This window comes from Amblyomma maculatum, chromosome 3, assembly GCF_055883805.1.
Source record: "Amblyomma maculatum isolate TAMU_Amacu chromosome 3, ASM5588380v1, whole genome shotgun sequence".
NCBI lineage: Eukaryota > Metazoa > Arthropoda > Arachnida > Ixodida > Ixodidae > Amblyomma > Amblyomma maculatum.
This window is the reverse complement of record NC_139346.1, coordinates 206,566,919-206,588,308: the sequence shown is the minus strand read 5'-3', so window position 1 is coordinate 206,588,308 and position 21,390 is coordinate 206,566,919. Positions and strand designations below refer to the sequence as shown.

General features: G+C 43.2%; 1 protein-coding gene across 2 annotated transcripts; it reads left to right on the top strand.

Annotated features, from left to right (window-relative positions):
* Positions 1–1,615: 1,615 nt before the first annotated feature.
* P32 (complement C1q binding protein P32) lies at positions 1,616–17,512 on the top strand. Of its 2 annotated transcripts, none has more exons than XM_084599404.1 (6): positions 1,616–1,929; positions 2,336–2,483; positions 5,116–5,209; positions 11,218–11,329; positions 15,974–16,062; positions 17,148–17,512. In XM_084599404.1, the coding sequence occupies exons 1-6, from the start codon at positions 1,716–1,718 to the stop codon at positions 17,295–17,297; spliced, it is 807 nt and encodes a 268-aa protein (XP_084455530.1). In that variant the 5' UTR covers positions 1,616–1,715; the 3' UTR covers positions 17,298–17,512. The 2 variants fall into 2 exon arrangements, with proteins under 2 accessions (XP_084455530.1, XP_084455531.1); XM_084599405.1 differs by having other exon boundaries at positions 1,617–1,929; positions 15,977–16,062.
* The last annotated feature ends 3,878 nt before the right edge of the window (positions 17,513–21,390 follow it).

Sequence of the window (21,390 nt, the reverse complement as noted above, 5' to 3'; positions counted from 1 at the left end):
AAAAGGGGGAGGTGCTACTAAAGCGACCCACAGCCGAGGAAGCGGGCCCGGGGAGACCCCACGTATCTCCCCTGGGAAGTAGCGGAAGGGATGGGTTGTAGGGTAATGTGAAATAGGAATTAGGATAGGGTTATAGGAAGTTGGAGGGGAATGTGGGCAGCGTAGGATTTGACTGTCAGACAATTCGATTCGAGCTCCCATATGGGCCTCCGTAGAGGGCGAGCACTCGCTCTTAGCCGAATATGCGGCCCTCGGCCCTTGAATCATTCCACCACCGCAATGCGTTTGCCGGGTCTCCGGCTTCTGAGACAGGTTCCCTACATGAAGCCGCTTGCAGGGCTGTATGTAGCCTTTTATTAAGTGATGCAGTTAAAAGATACCATTTATGCAGCATAAAAATTGATCGGAGAACTGAGTCGCCAGTCTTCACCAAGAAAATGATCTTATCCAACATTACATGCATGCACTATATAATCGCAATCCGTCGCATGTCACCTGAACGAAAAAAAAAAAGGGAGATAGATCGCAACATATGTATCGCTGCGACATAGAAAGTGACCTAGATTTCCTATGCCATATATAGCACACAAAAATATGACACCGGCAGTTGCACAGCACCTCCTTTCCTTCCTTACTTTCTCTCTCCCCAAGCCCTTGTGGGACAGGTAACCGTGAATGAAACGCTCCTCCCCTTGGTGTTCTCCGAGCGCATTTAGTGTGACAGATTACACAAATCCGCAAGAGATCTACAACAGGACACACACACACACACACACACACACACACACACACACACACACACACACACACACACACACACACACACACACACACACACACACACACACACACACACACACACACACACACACACACACACACACACACACACACACACACACACACACACACACGCGCGCACACGCGCACACGCGCACGCACACGCACACGCGCGCGCGCGCACACGCGCACACGCGCACACGCACACGCACACGCACACGCACACACTCTTCACTCAGGCGAGAAATTTTACTTTGGCAAACCATGGTGAGCTCCAATTTCTTGAGTTCTGGAGGACAGCAGGCCAGTAGCTAACATTGCAAAGTGCCTCCCGCGAATCGTATTCAGAGCGCGCTGGCTCGTTATAATCTGCGCGCTAATCGGCCGGAGGGCAAAAACTAGTCGATGTTTGTTGCGTGTATAAATATCGTAAATGGAGGGGCAGTGATGCAGTGTTACATGACTTGCTGGGTTGCCTCGCCTGCACATCATCTTTGGTCAGTAAGTGCATTTCAGTTAGACGCGCACTGACTATTTATAATTCCAAGGAGGAGGAGGAGGAAACTTTATTGAGGAGAAATTGGAATATTGTTTCTTAAACTGCTTGCCTGGCCTCGATTTTAAACAGCGCGCCTCCGCGATAATAGCCACCGCCAAATTCGAGCAATAATTGCAATTCTGTAGAATCGAACATTGAGAGCGGTATTCAAGATTTAAAAAATTATGGTTGATTTTGTTAATTAGTAAAATTTATTTAAACACTAAATTATGATGACTAAATATGCAATCACCTGACCGGAAAAGGAAGTCGCCTCGACGCATCTTTGCAAAAAGCACGTTTCTCGCATTCTGCAGTTTCCTGCTTTAGGCCTACGTGTTTGCGAGCGTGCGGTTGTTGAGTGGCGCACTTAGGATTTTACCAAACCGCAAAAATTATGGCGGCAAACGTTATTGGTAACGTGTCGCGAGCTTTAACGAAACCGACCATATCTGGCGCTGTTTTAAGAGCTCTAAACAACTCACGTGGGCATGGCTACAGGTCCATGTCCAGCTCCGCTCTGTCCCGCACGCTGGCGTGCCGGCACACGGCAAGATCGTCGGGCCTCCTTCGAACAGCCACGTGCAGCTACAGCCAAACAAGCACTAAAGGTGACCATTTGGTGTATTTATACTAAGTGGCGTTAGTATTGTGCTGAGGGATATAGGGAACGCCGTATAGTTAGTCGGACTGCTGCGGGTATAGATTCGTTCATGCTCAAAGTTACCTATGCGTACTTCCCCTGCGTAAGGCTGTGATGGATTCCTTTGGATCGTTTTTATTTTTTTTGAAGGCTGAAGTTTCTAAGGATGCTTGAGTGAAGTAAATGATATGTGACCAGGATAGCGGTATGTGTTGGTTAGTTAAGTGCAGTTTTTTCAATGTGGAGAGGACGCACAGACAGAAGAAAATTAGCAGATTGCCTTCAATTTCTTTCATGTTTATGAGGGCAACAACTTCTGTCCGCCCGTCGTATGCATTTTGGCGGAAGCCTGAGGTAAAATGTTAATATTACAGGTGACCAGGAGCTTGCTGATTTCTTAGTTGAAGAAATCGAGGCCGAGAAGAAAGCGAGGAAGTCGGCGGAGCTTCCGAAGATTGAAGGTTTCGACGTTAAATTGGAGGGATCCGAGGTCACACTGACGCGCACATTCAATCAAGAAACGTGAGCATACTCTTGAATGTCATATCAGTTAACCTCGTTTTGTTCGCACGGCTTGACTCGTGATTGCCAATTCGTGCTTATTCCACGAGGGACATTATCTTGTGCAAAATATTGCTGCAGGAACCATCTTAGAAGAAATTCTGAGTACTGCATCCCTGTTGTCTCAGAAACTCGAGGTGGGGACAGGTCAATCTTATGTTTTCCGCACTTCATTTGCGTTCGTCTTGCATGTGTATCGAGCTGCTAGCTGTTATAGTAAATCCTCTAGGTATACGAATGAGTCGTTTTCTAATAAAAACCCCTTGGAGGAGCAGTGTCGAAGTGGTGGAGTTGGAATAAAAGCCTGTGCCATCAGATACAATTTGATCACTTTTTTGATGGGCAGGAATACTTACCTGACAAAGCATGGGGGGCTTTCGAATTCCTGTTTTTATTATGGGATCTACACTGCTCGGGTGCCCTGCACGTGAGTTCTGCAGAATGAGCAATATGGAAAACCTGACAAGCAATGACCACAAGCGCTTTGCCCTTTTCCTCTGTCACATCCTGTCTTTTTTGCAGGCTTCATCAGCATGAGCAAACTCTGCCATCTAACCCAAGAAACAGTCTTGTTGACAAAAAGTAGTTTGACTGTAGTCTACTGAGTGCTGTGATAAGATCCTTTAATATCACTCCATCCATCTGAGGCAGTAAATGACAGAGTTCAAGGCATCATCAAATAAATTGCCTGCCTGCAATGTCATAGTGATGCAATGTTGCACAAAGCATATCATTTCACAGCAGAGTTTGGAGCAAGTTGTGGTAAAAGGATTGAAGAAAGGGAGAGAGAGGAAAGGCTGTCGTCATGCTTTTTGTGATCATAGGGGCCACTCTCCCGAAACGACGCATGGGCTATGAGAGAGGTTTAATCTAGACTATCTGCTGCTGTTGGTCATATGCTGAGATTGCAAAGTGTGCAGGTGCCTCCTACATTTCACTTCCATAGAAACATGACAGCCACGGCCGGGATTTCACCAGGGCCCTCTCAGTCAGTAGCTAAGCGCTTTAAAAATGAACCACTGAGCTGTTTGTTTAGCTACCTGTAGCCATATCATTACTTGAAGTTGTAGGTAATGCCGACACTCTGCGTCAAGCTGGGAATTGTAATGGAAATGGCTTGTGGATGAGGCGCACCCCCAATTCACTTTGTGCGCACTTAGTTGCCTCTGGAATGCACCTTTCCTCTTGCAGAAATGTTGAATGAGCACTGAATGCACTAATGAGCATAATAAGGGGCCATCAGTGCACAGATGGATTTTGTGGTTGATGTAATATGATAGCTTGCTTACCTATTATGTATTGCTAGTCTGCTTCAGAGATATGCATGTACAAGTTGGATGGTGGGCGTTGATGCAGTTACACTGCAGTAATATTTTTTTTTTTTGCCTCTTAGAAAAGTGTAACTGTTTAACACGTGTGTGAGCATGGCAAGTAAGCTCATCTTTTAGCGAGAGGGCGTGTTACTCGGTTATACAAGGTGGCTTATTGTCACGCTGCACCAGCACCATTGCATTTTCTGTTTACTCACTTTTGTGTGTGTGAGAGATAAAGCCATGCTTTATTCCTTCCTCAAAGATCAGAAGCTGTTGAGACACAGCATTGTAGCTGCATCTAAGCAGCCATCGATATGGTTAGGACACTGATGCGCAATCATTTTCTCTGGCGTTTGTGTGGCAAGCTGCCTCAGGACATTTAGATTAAGGGTTGCTAGCGTTAGGCACTTGCGACCAACTAGCTCTTGCTGGTCCATCTAGACGGCTGTTTCATGATTTAACCACAATGAGATCTTGTTTTGATTGCTCATGGACACTTGCCTCCTTGCATCGGTCTCAAGATGGCTGAAAAATGCTGCTGTCCTTGATTGAAGGCAAATGCTGGGGTACTTTATGCGCAGACACATTTAGATGTGCAAGTATATGCTTGTTATGGATGTGGCATACAGCATTTTTTTTTTATGTTACATAGAAGGGAGGTCTAATTTCCATAATGTGAGAGCAGATCTTGCTATGTGCCATTGTGCATTTGTTTAGTAAAAACAAATGCTTCCAGAAAGTGCAGCATTGGACCTGTCGCCGTGCACAGAACTACTTGAAAATTTGGCTTAGCAGCCTAACATCAGTTTAGTGTAGAGAAGTTATAAACAATGTCTAATGTAACTGTATATGGTTGATGTCGCCCACCAATCTAACTAGGATGTTGCAGTGTTTGAAAGCTGAAAAACATATGCATAAGAAGTTCAAATTTGAAAATGATGGCACAGCTTATTAATGCACAATCAGTGCTGTAACTGTCAATATAAAACAAAAAAAAAAATGCTTGAAGTTGAGCAACAGCCAGAACTTAATATGGAGCTTTCTGACAAGCACTGCCATATTGAAAAAGGTGTGTTGTAGCTAGGTGTTTCAAAATTGCCTGGTGAATAACTACTATTTCTTCTCAACGAGGTACACTACTTCATACTTGTCACTAACTGTAGAAGCATTGTAAAAGTAACAGCTCTACTTAACAAGGCCTTCATATAATGTGAGGATAGCTTGCCAGTGCCAGTTTGTGTTTCTTGCATGTTCTCATCTCTTTGAATTTGCTCTCCCAGGATTACAGTACGACTGAATGTGAACCACTCTGTGGATGCAGAAGATGCAGATGAATTTGCTGCCAACCAGGACAATGCACCGGAGCCTGGAGAGGTTTGTTGCTTTTTAACGGTTGTCTGCAGTTCTCACTGTGCTACATATGACTGGGAAAATGACCGCTGTAGCAGCTTGCGAGCTCACTTGAATCAATAGCTACTAAAGGCATACCATTTTACCAAGTATGACAATCACACTACTCTAATAAGATCCATGCATCATCAGGATATGCACTATGACATGACGTTCTAAGTCTTCGAATTGGTTCTCAGGTCACATACACGTGGCTTGAATTTTTTTCTGGTTCAGACAAGAAAAACACCGTGTAAAGCAAGGGGCCAGTTATTCTCAGCTATGGGCTCTTCTGATGGTTCTAGGTATTTGCAGACCAGCACTTTGTGGCAAGATACATCAGTTTGCACTCTTATCTCCTGTTTGGCACCAGAAAGACAATGCCTTTGAAACGTGAAAATACATACCTGCCAGGTCTCCCAAATTATCTGGGAGCCTCCCGAATTTTTATGCTTTAGTATGATTGTACGACCAAAACAGGAATCTCCCGGAAGTGCTCTGATTCTTGGCCAAATTTGGCCAAATCCTTTTTCTAGTCTTGCCACATAGCTTCGAAGCTACCTACCATGTGGCACCAATTCACATTGTGATCAGTGAAGTCTAAAAAGCATAGCCGGCCAAGTGCAGTTGTTAAACCTGCCAGTACGACTTTCATTTTGTGGTTTATGTGACTGCAGTGCTGCCGCAGCCTGGAGTGGCTCAAGCATGGATCTAAGGCTTGGTTCTGCCTAAGGTTTCAGTGACTTTGATTCAGCCTATAGTGTTTCTATACTTACACCCTTCAGGTAGCCTTTGTGGGCTGAACCTTGAGTTTTCTTCTGTTTTTTGTTAACTCGACTCCGGCAGCTCAGGTACGGCAGTTTGTAGGAAGCGTTGTAGTTGTACATTGTCTAGTGCTGCCTTAATGTAGTCATTGGCTTTTCCTAAGGCAGTATAGCAGTAAAAACAAGGCCTGGGGCCGATTGTGGCACCGATCATCAGCTACTGTTGCCAAAATTAAGCTTCGATTGAGGAAAACGCAGAAAACTAGAGGGCCTTTCAGGTATGATCTGGATCAAATTCCATTAGAATATGCTGTGGAAGTGAGGAATCGATTTCAAGAATTAGATCTAGAAGACAGAGCCCAAAGAGATGTGGACTGATGTTCGTGATATAATACAAGAAGTTGCAACTAAGGTAGTTCCAAAGCAAAAGAAATGCAAGAAAGCAAACTGGTTATCTGAAGAGGCTTTGCAAATAGCTGAGGAAAGGAGGATGGCAAAAGTTGTGGGGGAAAGAGAAAGATACAAGGTTCTCAATGCGGATTTTCAGAAAATAGCAAGGAGAGATAAGAATGCCTTCCTGAACATACAGTGCCAAGCAGTTGAGGACAACAGCCAATTAAGGAACACAAAAGCTCTGTGTAAGACAATCAAAGATATCAAAGGAAGCTTCTGTGCTAAGCTGGGCATGATAAAGGACAAACAAGGCAAGGACCTCACTGAAGCCGCAGAGATAAAGAAGAGGTGGCAGGAATACACAGAAGAACTGTACAAGAAGGACCCGAATGTGCAAACCCAACATAAGACGGTTGTGATCACTGATCTCAAGCCGGGCATCCTGAAGAGTGAAGTTGAATGGGCCTTAGCTAGCCTTGCTAAGAACAAAGCTAGCTGAATTGATGGCATTCCAGCTGAGTTGCTTCAAAACCTCAACCATGACGCTGTTAACATTCTGCATACATTATGTCAGAAGATTTGGACAACCCTGCAGTGGCCACAGGATTAGAGGAGGTCAGTTTACATCCCCATTCCAAAGAAAGGCAGTGCCAAAGATTGTTCCAACTACCACACGATCGCGCTTATTTCGCATGCTAGCAAGGTGATGATGAAAATCCTCCAAGGTAGGCTGCAGCAGTATGTGGATCGGGAGCTTCCGGACGTGCAAGCTGGGTTTCGCAAGGGCAGAGGAACTAGAGACCAAGTTGCCAACCTTCGCTGGATCATGGAAAAAGCAAGAGAGTTCCAGAAACCCATCTACTTCTGCTTTATTGATTATGCGAAAGAGTTTGACTGCGTAGATCACAGCAGATTGTGGCAAGCTCTCCAAGAGATGGGAGTTCCAATTCACCTCATCGGTCTCCTCAGGAACCTGTATGAAGGGCAAGAGGCCACAGTCAGAACTGGGCATGGTCTTACTGATTGGTTTCCGATTGAGAAAGGAGTGAGGCAAGGCTGCATACTGTCGCCCTGCCTATTTAACCTATATGCAGAGTGCATCATGAGGAAAGCCGGTCTGGACGAGTCTTCAGCTGGAGTGAAGATTGCTGGAAAACGTATCAACAACCTTAGATATGCGGATGATACCACTTTAATGGCAGAAAGTGAAGCGGAACTCAAGAGACTTCTGATGCGCGTACAAGAGAAGAGTGAGAAGTTTGGGCTGAACATTAAAAAGACAAAGATCATGGCGTCTTGCCCTATCAAGTCCTGGAGCATCAAGGGACAAGAAGTGGAAGCTGTGACAGATTTTCTCTTCTTGGGCTCCAAGATTACCTCGGAAGGAGACTGCAGCCATGAAATTAGGAGACGCCTGCTTCTGGAAAAGAGAGCAATGGTTAGCCTTGACCGCCTAGTAAAGAGCAGAGACATTAGTCTGCCAACCAAGATCCGTATAACTCGTGCTATGGTCTTTCCAGTTGCGATGTATGGATGCGAGAGTTGGACTGCGAAAAAGGCTGACCGCCGAAGAATTGACGCGTTTGAATTGTGGTGCTGGCGAAGACTCTTGAGAGTTCCTTGGACTGCCAGAAGATCAAATCAGTCGATATTGTCGACCATAAACCCTGACTGCTCATTGGAGGGTCAAATTCTAAAGTTAAAGCTCAGCTACTTTGGTCATCTGATGAGAAGAGAGGAGTCGCCGGAGAAAGATTTGATGTTGGGAAAGGTTGAGGGTTGCCGGAGAAGGGGTAGGCAGCGAACGAGATGGTTAGATGGCATCCTCGAGGCACTACAGATGAAGTTATGTGATGTTAGGAAGATAGTGAGAGACCGGAAAGCGTGGCGTGACATGGTCCATAGGGTCACAAAGAGTCTGACACGACTGAACGACTGAACTGAAGGCAGTATACTGCTGAGTTTGGGTGCATTATGGCTTCGCAGAAAGTTGAGTATTATGCTTTTTGCACAGTTTGCAGTTGCAGCATCAGTATCTTGAACGGCGGCAGATTGGACTTGGCTACACACATTTCATCGCCACATTGTTGGCTTGCGCACCAAAACAACCCAATCCCCGCTTTTTTGAACAAGATAAAATCACAATTCTGTCATTTGGCTGGTTATATAAAAGCTTATAAAAATTATAAAAGCTACCACGTGACTGGAAATGTTTTTTTTTTTCTTCTTCTCCTGTGAAATATTAACCTGGAAAAAATTTCCAAGGTGCACTTACTCAGAAACTTAATGCATTCTTACAACTGCATTCCTCTCCACTATACCCAGTATGTAATGGTGCATCATGCTGTTTTGCCCGTACACGCCATTACAACAATTTCATTTTTCCAAGTGAAAGGCAGAAGTCAATATATATTAGATAGACAGGTTATCTCACATCCTCCTTGTAATTCTTGTGGGTTGACCTCTCTGTTGCTGGCCCACATTTACTCCAGGAGGTACAGCAATCTTCATTTGGAGAAACCATTTAAAAGTCTGGTGCAGTGTTGTGTGATTGCCCCAGAAACTCGAGGTGGTGACATTAGCAGCCTGATATTTCAGTGATTACCTTTTTTTTTGTGAGTGTAGATGTTTTAAATAGTACTAAAATTGACTTTGCATTTTCAGTCTTGTGAAGGCTTGTGTTTCACATTCGTATAAAGCGGCATCGTTGAGGTTTCTGGCACCTGCATTTTCGTAGCCATCCTCTTTTCATTTCACTTCTGCTAAGTGGACTATTACTTTCTTATAATCTTGCTTTTTGCATTTATGGTCAATTTATTTACTTTTATGTTTGTTACATCTGTTTGGCACATGCAGTGGGCACACTACTGATATTTAAGATTTGAGTGTTGCGACCCAGTCAGTTTCATTATCTGCTATATCTACAGTTGCTGACAAACAATTCTGCAGGTTTTTCTGCACTGGTCAGTGTGTGTGCGTTGGCAAGAATGCGTGCTAGCGCGTACCCACTTTTTTGCAAAAACATTTCTGATGATTGATGGTGTTAAGGCAGATAATTATGGCGCATGGTGATCATAAAATGGAACACAGTCCATCCCGCATATATAGATCTTAAAGAGGGCTGCAAAATGATTTAATATATATTGAGAATTCGATAAGTAAAACACGCCAACCTAGACACGTGAATACTGCGCACCCACGTCAGCGATGTGCTGCCCAGTAGCATACTGGCACACGCTCTCCATTGGGTGTCACTAGACCAAACTTCGTATAGAAGCCACAGCGGTTGGTCTGATTTCATTTCTGCCTTCGGTCAGCAAGGCTGGCTTCACAGCATGACAGTTGGCGCACCGTACGGCTTTACTGCATGGCAGCAGTGTCGAATTAAAAATAAGTGCACCAGAATGTCGGCCACACTGAAGCATGCTTCACTTTCATATTGTCATGCATTCTTACACTACTAATGTTGCCAGCACGGGCCCCAGAACTTGCAGCCTAAGTGAATTCCTGTGAATTCATTGCAGGAGCAACTTGTAGGGGCATGGCATGCAGCTCAATACACCAAACAGTTTACTAATGGGGGTTGACAAACTTTGTATACATGGGTGGGATTTTCAACGGGATATTCTGGCAGTTTGATATAAGCAATAGTTCGATATATCTGGGATCATCTGTATTTTGTTTCCAGCTTGCCACCTTTAGTAGTAGTATAATACATTTATTTGGGAAAATGGGTTAAGGGTTAAGGGAGTGTTTGGTCGGGTCCTCAGTCCAGGACTTTGTTGGCTGCAGCCACAACTTGAGCTCTCACAAGCAAGGTGCTTTGTACAGTAAGGTTGGAGCTGTGCAGGGCCACCTCCCAATCTTCTTTACAAGGTATGGCTTGGTTTTCTTGGCAAGCCCATACCATATGGTAAAGGCCTGGTTTCTGGCCACAATACGGCGATTCAGCTTTGAAAGTACCCTAATTGTGTGCAGTCTTGCTAGGCTGTTGTAGGACAATGTTTGTAACTGTCTGAGGTTACACTCTTCTGATGTACCGAGTCCTCTAGCTGGTGCTGGGAATGTTTGTTTCGACGAACATTTCCTGTAAGAATTTGGCCTTAATGACGAGCTTTATTCTTTTTTGTGTGCATGTGTGCGGCTCTGGCTTTAAATCTCCCGGTTTACTTCTGGATAATCTTCTTTTTGACTAGGAATCTGACAAGTAAAGTAATAGCCATTATTCAAAGTGTATTTCGCTTGGTCTACGAAGTAGTCAATTTCATATGATTGCAGGTCCCTTGTCCAAGCTCAAGAGCAGCATGAATAGGAGTGATTTGGTTATTTAAGTAGGCACAAAAATGAAACTACTCTACAGTTAATTATTGGCATCCTCAATACGCAGCAGTCGAAGGTAATGGAGCCCGTTATACTTCAGTGCAGTTCTCTGTGGCTAAAACTTAGTGTGGGTGTGCACTGATCACATCAGTATACATTGGTGTCATTTATCAGAGGTGCTGTATTCAATTGATACTTGACTATTGTTTGCCCCTCTCCAAACACATCTTGATTCCATATTGTCTATTAGAAGGTCATTGTTTAGGAAATGTCTGTAAGGACACCTGCATCTTTCTTGTAGCCATTGGACTGCATAGCACGATTGTTAGCCTGGCTTGTAGTGCTGATAGCCGGCTGATAAGTTTCTGCAACTACTTGTTTCAAACCTGCTGCATACATTGACCAAGGCAGGTCTGTTCCCTGAATGTTAAAAATGTCATTCTTGTTTCAACTTGCAGGTTCGAATTGCAGTGGCCCTGACATGATTTTTTCTTTTTCGTCTACTTCTGTTTCTAGATGAAGTCCAAGCCTAACTTCACTGTAGAGATTGAGCGTGGTGGGAAGAAGCTTTTCTTCAGCTGCACTTTCAGCGAGGGCGGTGAACCAGAGGGTCAGACAGAGAACTATGGTAGGTGGTGAATTTGCGTGTTGCGGGGCCCATTTGTGCCCATTTGTGCCGCTTTCCAAATTCCTGTTTGCTTCTGCCTGAACAGCATGCTGATCTGTAGAGCGCAGATTGTGGGTGTGTAAATGAAGGCCCCTCAAAGTGGTTGGGCCTGACCCTCACGGCTGCATGCAAGCGTGCGCCATGATTTTGCTGTTTACAGGCTGGCTACCGTGAAGATTAGTGCTGTGCGCCTCTTGAAGCAATAACAGCTGCAGTAGAAACCAAATGAAAGCCAATCATTTGAATACTTTTTTAGTTGCCTGCATCATGCATACTAATTGACAGCTTCTGTACAAGCATTTAGTTGACCATGGTTCACTCAATTTGCTTAACTCTGTTATTGCTGTATGCTTAAATGTGCAACCGGGAGAGTGCAGTGCAATTCCTTTTGTTGTAATTCGGGTAGAACCTGCTTGAGCTTAGCGGCTTTTACTAACGCCAAGGTGAGAAAATTATAAGATATGGAACTACAAACTATTTTATGGATTCATAGTGTTGTGCTGCTGATTTAGCAGCTTGCTATTGAGGTGTGTACTCCTTGCAACATAAAGTATTTTCATATCAAAACAGAAGTTAGTTGGTTGCACTTTCTGTTGCTCTGTGTTGTTCTTGTATAAATAATGGTTGTTTAGATGTGAATGTCTTCTTAACTCTTCCCCTACTGCGTTATTAAGTGGCTATGTTTGTGGGCTCCAAATTTGTGTGTAATCGATTACCTGTAATTAATTACATTTTGTGTAAGTTTGTAATTACTTTCTTAAACTATTGTTCTGGGTAATTCAATTAAATTTTTTCTGTACCAGTAATCAGTAACTTTGCAAAATAAAATGGCTAAGGGGAAAGGCTTTTGAAAATGTGATTGTGTCAAATTGTTCGGCTGCATGACTGTGTGCATTTCTGCCTGACCATGCACATTGCAAGGAATGACGTTAGGACCTTCTTTTTGCTGAAGAATTGAACTGGACTTTGCTGCATGGTTTCCGACCAGAATCCACACCTGATGTTCCCAAGAAAACGTTTACTTGTGATTTTTTAAAGTTTTTCAACGGCCTTACCTGTAGCGTCTTTTCACAGTACCAGCAAAAAAGTGCACAGTTTTATAATGGACATAGAAACTGGTATTGAAGTATTATGTAACTATGAGCACCTACATTAAGAGAGTGTTCAGCGTAGCGGCTGATGCTTTCACAAAGAAACGTTGCAAAATCAGCTATGACAACTTCTGGTAAGAAATTAACACGTAAAAAATTTTAAGCAAGCTGCACTAGTTGATTGCAGATAGAGCATGCTTCTCGCTCTGCTCCCGATAGATTTGCCTAAGTTTCCATATCTTATTACGGCATAGGGAAACTTCTGTGGTCATTGATGATAGCAGCAGACAGCCCATCTCTTGAAGTTGACAAAGGTCGACATGGACCATCGTGGAGGAGTTCTGCTGCCCAAGATTGATCTTTGCTTGATCTTTGAGAATGCCCTTCGAAAGGCTCCGAAGCTTTCACATTCGACTGTCAGATTTGAAAAGCGACTGCTCCTCAAACAAGGGGATTGTCACCTCTGAGTCTGACCTCTGGTTGCCAAAATTCTTGAAATCGTCTGATACACTCAGAGTATGCTCCTTAGGCCTGACGCAAGCAGTGTTAAAAATTCTGACAGAAGCAAATATCAGCTGGATGACCTTCTTACATTCGCCAAGCTGATTGTGTCTCTTTCACACTGATGTGCATCTATTTAGTTGTGATTCGCTGTCAGCACGGAATGTTTTCCAGCATACGGCTGACTAAGCAAATGTTGCAAATAGTCCATGTGGTAAACGTGCTGTAGAAAGAGGTGCTAAAGGGGACAAAGAACGGAAGGGCCTATGGACTGAGGCATGAGTGCAAAAGGAAGCAAGCTGCCACTTCTGTGAGGGAGCTTGAGCTCAATTGACATGTTGCCTGATACAGAGATGCAGGTGTTTTATCCAAACCAAAATATACTCTCTAAAGCAGTGAAACAGTTCAAGCACCTTTCTTGTTATGTCTTCATATTGCTGTTGCATTTTTTGCTTCGATGTGAACCAACCAGCCCGTATCAGTACTCTTTTAGTTTTATTTGATCTTTAGCATTGCTTTATGGTTCATTGCACTTAATTTGATTCTGCAGAATAACTGACAGATTTCTATTATCTGCTATGCTTGCTAGGAGAGGGTCTCACTAATGACAAGGTTTGGGCCTCATACCAATTAGGCTTACTATCAGTAGATATAAATACCTTATATGAAACATTATTTTGTCCTGTATGCAGCTCCATTTTACAGTTGAGATTTGAAATATTCAGTTCCATCTTGAGTGGGTTTTCCGGGGCGGCGCAGTGGTTACGGCATTCGACTACTGCGCCCAAGGAAGCAGGATCGAATCCCGGCCTCGGCGGCTGCCTTTCGATGGAGGCGAAACGGAGTGGGCGTCCGTGTCCTGTGCGATGTCGGTGCACGTTAAAGAGCCCCAGGTGGTCGAAATTTCTGGAGGCCTCCACTAACGGCGTCTCTCATAGCCCGAGTCGCTTTGGGACTTTAAACCCCACAAACCAACCAACCAACGAATTTGTTTTCAGCAATATTTTATTCGCACTGTAACTTACAACCCTCTCTATTCTGTTTTCTTTTTAATAAAATTGCATTTTGGATTTCTGCTGGATTTTTATACAAAATTTTGATGTTTGTTCACCTCTGCTAATAAATGTTTTATTTTTTAATTCCGCTGTCAAGTGCACTTTGGATCGTGATAAGTAACAATCGTGATTGAAGTTTCAAGTGTAGTGCTACACATGTTCACTCGATTCCAATCGACAGGTTAGATAGCTACACGAGAGATGGCACTGTATGATCGTGATTTGTGTATATATATATATAAAAAGCCCGAGTAAAACGCCTTTTTCTGACCACAGCGTCTGAGGAAGAGTAGCATTTGTGTCATCAATTGCGCACTTAGGCAGGGCACCAGGCGACTAGCACACATGGAAACTGGCAAACGTGGTCGAGCTCGCAAGTTTATTTACCATGCATGCGGTGTAGAGAGTTTGAACATAATTTTGCAGTTCAAGTTAGGTGAATATTTATTTTAAAATTGAATGTTCTATAGTAAATCTTTTCAGTAACCCTTACCTTTAGTTGGTATATTTGATTGTCTGCGAATGAAGGTGGCAATGACAGTTCGATCGCGGTCGAGGCGGTAGAGCAGGATCGTGGGCGATCACGATTTAATTCGTTGTGTAGCAACGCTAGATTTGCGTCGAGCTCGATTTCGGTCGATTTGATCACAATCCGAAGTGCCCGTGTGACAGCGGCGTAACATGCTTGCTTCTGTGTGACGGGCCTGACAGCATGGAGTGGCATTATGTCAGCCCACCTTTATGAAGTTCTACGTCACTTGAATTTTATAAAACTGCCCAAGAGAATCTTGGAAACCTCAGGGAATTAAGAAAGATCAGCTTGATAGACATCATGAAGGGTGGAATTCTTCTCTAGAATGCCAGGGACGTATACTGGAGGCCTTGTACAGCCTTTGTCAAAAGTTTAGAGCCCAAGGGGGTCTGTTTCTGAGCTGTGTGGTGGCACTGATATAGCATTAGTGGAGGTGCTTCCCATTGGAAACGGTAGGACAAAAATGCTTTTTACTTTCAAGAAATTTGGAACGCTGGAAATGCATTACAATCTGCATGAAATGTCTCGGAAGCACTCCCCCTGGGCTCTGCACTTTTAACCAAGACTTTACCTGAATTTTAGTGATAATGCTTGGTTTGAGACAAGCTGGATGTGTTCATGCAAGGCCTCATTTCGATTGCCTAATCTTAGGGAGTTATAGCATAGCCTAATTGCTTACTGTTATCTGCCACTGTGCGTTTTACTGCGTATGCCCCAGGTCGCCTTGACGGCACCGGATGGTGCCATGTACTGGATGGCGGCACGCAGGCCTGCTTCATTGGATACAATCAATGCAGTAGCAGTTCGTAGTGGCGGATCACACTATGCTCTCTCTTATCTCGCCTTGCTGGTCCTCACAACTTTGGCAAACGTCTTCACAGTCAAGGCCCCTGTCTACAGCACTGGCCACTAAATAAGAGCGTGCAGCAGCTGGACGTGGCTTATTTTTTTCAGGTGCAAGAGCTTTAGCTTTCTGCTTTGCTGCTATGGCCTGTACTCTCAAATCTATGGTGCAGTGTACATGATACTCGTGTAGTGGATTGGCAGGACAATGATGCAGCCTTATGATGGGGGAACCAAGACAAAAAGTCTAGCAGTTTGCACTTACTGGTTTTGCTTTGTTTTGAGGTAGGCACTACAGAGGTCTGATAGTGAAAGCTACAGCCACCAAAGAAGCAAAGAGAGACTATACAATGCCATCAGTGTGGCGTGTTTTAAACCAGGTGTCATCACTAAGGGTCATACATGCAGTGCATTGCCCAGCTTGTGTGTACAAGTGGCCCTGTGTACAACCAGCACTTAGACCTTGTAAGCTGCATTAGAATGCGTAATGCCTTTTCTTTGGGAAAATACAAAGGCCGCGTTCGTTTTTAGAAGTTAAATGAAATGTATGCTTTTTTTTCCTCTTTCATTGCTCCTGCTCCAGCAGATAGCTTCGGTGTGGCAGAATTTGCTATATATGAAGGAGAATGGACAGACGAAGTCTACACAGTGTCTGGAGACATTATGGACGGGGTAAGTTGTTGCATCTATTAGGCTTACTTACTGGAATTTGTGCATATGTGCTTGTCAAAATGCGACAGCAATTTGTTGTTGCTTTAGATTATCTCTGTGGAAAGGAATTGTTGGAAGTTTTGAAACAATTTCTTATTTTTATAACGTTTGTCCTTATGAGATTTGGTGATTGCATTATAATAATGTAGCATTGTTTATGGCATGTCTTCTTACAGGCTTATAGCATTCTTAGTAAAGAAGAGTTTGTGCACTGTGCAGAGCAAAAAAAAAAAAAAAAGAAAGCATTGCTCGGTGGTATTGGGGTGCTCGATTAAGGCCAGCGACCTGGATTTGATGCTGGCCGCGTTGCACTGGAGGCGAAATGCAAATCGCCATTGTATTGCTCTAATATTGTAATTCAGAATTGTAATGGTGAAAAATTTTTGTGCGCAATTAACAAATTTTTACTGAAACCAAAACAGTGTTGAAGTCGGTGTTGTGCATTACCAACTGCAGATAGCTTAACATTTATGTACATTGTCTTATATTGTGTGACCCTCAATATCATATTGAAGCGCACATATTTTTCTGCGTTTGGCAATTTTTTTTAAAGATGACTTGAAACCAGTGTGCTGGCATGAGACTGAAAAACCAACTGCCTGAGCCCAAAGTTCCTGGTTTTCCTAGCCCTTGCAGTCCAGTTTCCCCCAACATTACAGCTCGTTAAATTTTTGGTGGAGGTGCTAGGTTAAACTTCTTAAGTATAATTTTTGTTTTTCCCTCCAGTGACCATCACATAATTTCTGTAGCCTTGCTACAGCTGCAAAGTCATACGTTGTGTGTATCACTGGACTCAAGGAGCATACTGAATGGAAGTGGATGATTTGCAGACTAAGTGTATGAAAGAGCACAGGTTTACAAACTAAGGTTGCAATACTTTAATGGCTGCGCCAGTGACCGGGTGATAGCACTTCGATAATTATGGGAGCGTTTGGCTGTCTTTTATTTTTTCATGTGGGATAGTGTGCACCTGCTTCATCAGTTTGTGATCTTTGTAGTTGTTGTTGAGTATTGTTTAATCCTTTTGCTTTTTTTTTTTTTTTCAGTATTTGTACGATCTGCTGATGAACATGCTCGAGGAACGTGGAATTTCCAGTGAATTTGGCTACAACCTTGTAAATTTCTGCACTGTATATGAGCACAGCCTTTACATCGGCCTCCTGGAGAAGCTCAAGGCCTTTGTTTCAAAAAAGTAGACCTGTGCTTAAGTTCAAAGACACAACCTTGCAAGGACCATAGTTGTAGATATATCCATACCTTATGTATAACAAACAAGATGGAAGCTTGCAGAATGTTAACCTGCTTAGTTTACACTTGTACTGCAGGTTTCAAACTCGTCACACACACAAAATATTTGTATGTAACAATAAATATTGCTGTGAAAGCAGCATATGCATTTGTCCTTCACTAATGAATGTTCTTTCACACTTGCAATTTCTCCTATAGTTTAGCAAATGGTGTTGTAGTAGATTCTGGAAATGGTAATCTTTCCATTGCATTGCAAAAAACCTCAAGACTGCCCAAATAATTTCTCAAGCTGAAGTCTAGCATTAAACAGCTACATTTCTGTGTAATTTGAGCCAAAATTTAAAATATTATAAGCATTTCATATCCGAATTAAACCAAATGCATGATGTGATGCCTATTTTTCTCCTAGCTAATTATGTTTAATTACTGAACTTTAAATATTGGCTGCAGACTAATATCAGATTTTTCAAGAAATACATTTTTTCTTTTGTCTTTTTAGCTTGAAAGTTCGTTTTTTCACCTGAACTTTTTGGAGCTATTGCAAGGACAATGGCAAATATATTTCAGAAATCAATGTTTGGGTTGATATATATTGATTTCAGTGTGGTCTACTTTGAAGTAATGAAAAGATGCTGATGTGGCACTGAAGCTGATTGTAAAGTAACTTGCTTCATTATTAAATTGATTGAATACATACAAAAAAATGGGAAAAAAAAACGATGTTCACTTGTAGAGCAGATTGCCAAAGGCCTGATCTTGCAAGTATTTAGCTGGTGTATACTCCATTGCATGACAAGTACTCGGAACCGCTCTGGCTGCCTTAGTATGTTGAGAAAATTTCAGAAGACTATTTGTAAGGTAGTTCTTTACAACTGCTACCAAATGGTGCCACCACCCATTCCATACTGGTACTAAGTGGTACCAACTATTCAACAGGTGATGTGGGTTTGATGGAGGTAAGATGCCCGTGTACTATGCAATCTGTATGGGTTAGAAACTGCAGGTGGTAGAAAACATCCAGTCCTCCACAACGTTGCTCAACCAGACTAAACCAGCATGTAAAATGATCGTTTTTGCCCTGCAAGTGCTCTTACGTACATGAACATTGCTACTTGCTTAATTATTGGCTTTATTTGTGCAGCTGCTGTTTAGCACACTCCTTGGTATTTACCTAATCATCATTGGCAAATTTATTTGTGGATCTGTTCTCTTGCACTCGCCTTAGATTACTACGTTACTAGAAGATTAACCTACCTGGCCGAAGTGCTACTTTACCCAAGACATATGAACATGCCTGGGTGGCTTAGGCATGTCTGCGCTGGGTTCCAATGGTCCCAAAGAGTTTGGTTGATTCCCGCATCACCCTCCAATCTCGAACCTAAGTTGGCAGATCCTGCCGCGCGGCTTGACCATGTCACGGTCTCATGACGTCGCCCAGTCCAACGACCATCAGTGGCGGTCATCGCCTGCCAGAAACATGCCCTTGATTTTTCGCTCTCAGTGCTGATGCTGGAATCTTGGACTCTTGATACTTCAGTAACAGTGACACAGTACAACGTTTGCATTAAAGATGCCCAAAGTGCCCCGTACAAGGGAACATGCGCTGAGCTCCCAATGTGTTGCATTGCAGATCAATCTGCAACACACATTGAAAACCCAATGGTACCACAGTATGCAAAAGGTGTCTCATAAAAAAACTTCCACATGCAGTGTTGCTAATCTGTTTTTCTCTGGGGTGCCTTCTCCTATCAAACTTTACACGTGTGCTAACCAGCATCTGGTCACATACAAAGGTAAATGGCAGGCAATATTAGCAAAAGTTTAACTTCATAGCCCTCATTTCATACATATTTTAATAAATATATGCAGGCAAATTGTCAATTATTGCACATATATGCTGTGAAGGAATAAATCCTGAATATTACGTTTTGGATTCATAAACATTTTTTGAAAGTCGCCACCTGTTTGCTTGTGATGGTACTTGTAATAATGTGATGGCTTTCTTTGAAGGTAAGTAAAACTGCTCAAATATGGTACCTTGGTGCAAACATAGCAGCTATAGCTGTTTGATAAGTCGATCTACACCTTTTACATTGGCACCAAGCTTGTTTACGGCAACGTTACGTTTACGGTTTTTCAGCTCGATGAAGATGCGTGTCTTTTCCTTGGCACCAGGTAGGACTGAACATTAGAATCTACATCTTAAAATTATGTTTGAATTGTAACTATAAAATGAAATATTTCTCAGTCCCTGTACTTTCGCCCTTGTCTTCCATCAAATGTTTTTTTTTTTTTTTTTTTTTTTTTCAGTAACACTTTTTTGCAACTAAATCTAAGGTGATGCCTGCCATAAAATGCGTGCGCACCCTTTTTATTTTGTTGTAAAGCTCTGCTTATCAATTCGCCTCTATCATTCATGGAACACTATCCGCTATTTGTTCAGAGGTGAGCATAGAAGTTGTGCTGAAGGTCAAGTGCCGTCTTTATTTACCAAACGCTCATGTTTGTAACATCACAAGTGGTGGACTTACATGCTTGCGCAGGGTCTCTATCTTTTTCGGTTTGGTTTGTAAGGTTTAACGTCCCAAAGCGACCCAGGTTATGGGAGACGTACTGGATCGAGGGCTCCGGAGATTTCGACCACCTGGGCCCGTATTCTGAGTTTGTGCCGTTATCCCTATCGAAGTGTCGCTATCTCACGTGACCTCTAGTCGTCTGATTGGTGGAAACGTCGGAACATGATGTTGCCACCTCTTCCGGTTCCGTTGTGGCCACACCCGGTACCGGCATTTCGACCAATCAGATCACTTGCGGTCCCGTACGATAGCGACACTTTGATAACGACGCAAACTCGGAATACGGGCCCTGGGGTTGTTTACGTGCACTGGCATCGCACAGCACACTGGCGCCTAGCATTTCGCGTGCAACGAAAAGCGACCGCCGAGGCTGGGATTCGATCCCGCATCTTTGGGCACAGTATATTAAGCGCCTTAATCACTGCGCCACCGCGGCGCTTGAACTTAGTTATATGAGCGAAATCTCCGTTGCGCATGGTTTAGCAATTGAGGTTTCACATGATTTGAATTAAGGTACGGATGCTCAAGCCTCGTATAGACGCGAAGAGCCTTAGCACTGCCTTTTCGTTCCGCAATTTTGTAATATTCTTAAATTGGTTTCTGGGCAAATTGGAAACCGCATTACCTTCCTCACTTCTCGGTGGACACCTACACGTCGCCGTTCGGACTAGCGCGGCGAAATACGAAGTTAATTGCACCTCAAATAGTTGACTTACGTTCTAATAATTGCATTTTTTCTCTTATGCAGTCTTTTTTATTTTTTTCCTTCAGCATAAAATGGCGACTGTGACCTCAGAGCCCTCAGAGATATCAGAGATAAGTTCTGGCCACATACGCACGTACGGGAGGATTTGCCGCATAATCACTGCCTTTTATTTTTTTGATTTAAGCTCTTGGGTAAGCTTGCAAGGGTGGTGCGAATTAAAAAGAACAAGGAATCAACCATACTGCAAAATTTTGTGCACCTCATGTGACATCAACACGTCTGTCAGGACACCACCGCTGTAGTTGAAACTCAAATAAAAACCGAATAGAAGCGTTCAGTTATGAAGTGTTTATTGCTTTTTGGTGCAATCCACGTAGATGCTCCTGTTTAAAATGCCCTGCACATTATTCTACAGGAATAAGACAGGCAATGAAAATTCGTTATATCTACTATTGTAAAGAAGCACGGTTACAAGTTTCGGTTTCGGTTCCCTTGAGAGATGAAACATATTGCGATTATGGTGTCCAATTCATTATACTGCGACATAATTGTTGATTCTTCACTAGTTGTAATTTTTGGCCTCGAAACGGCTGGTTTTAGCACTGCGGTGAATTAAAGCGGCGCAGGAGCGATTATATCGCAGTTTTTGAACTTCACATCACGTAAATCGAAACCGAAACTGATAACGTTTTGGTTGAAGGAGGAGGAGGAGAGAGGGGGGGTGTTTGCGCGCTCTAGCCAAGTCTAGTTAGAAACCAA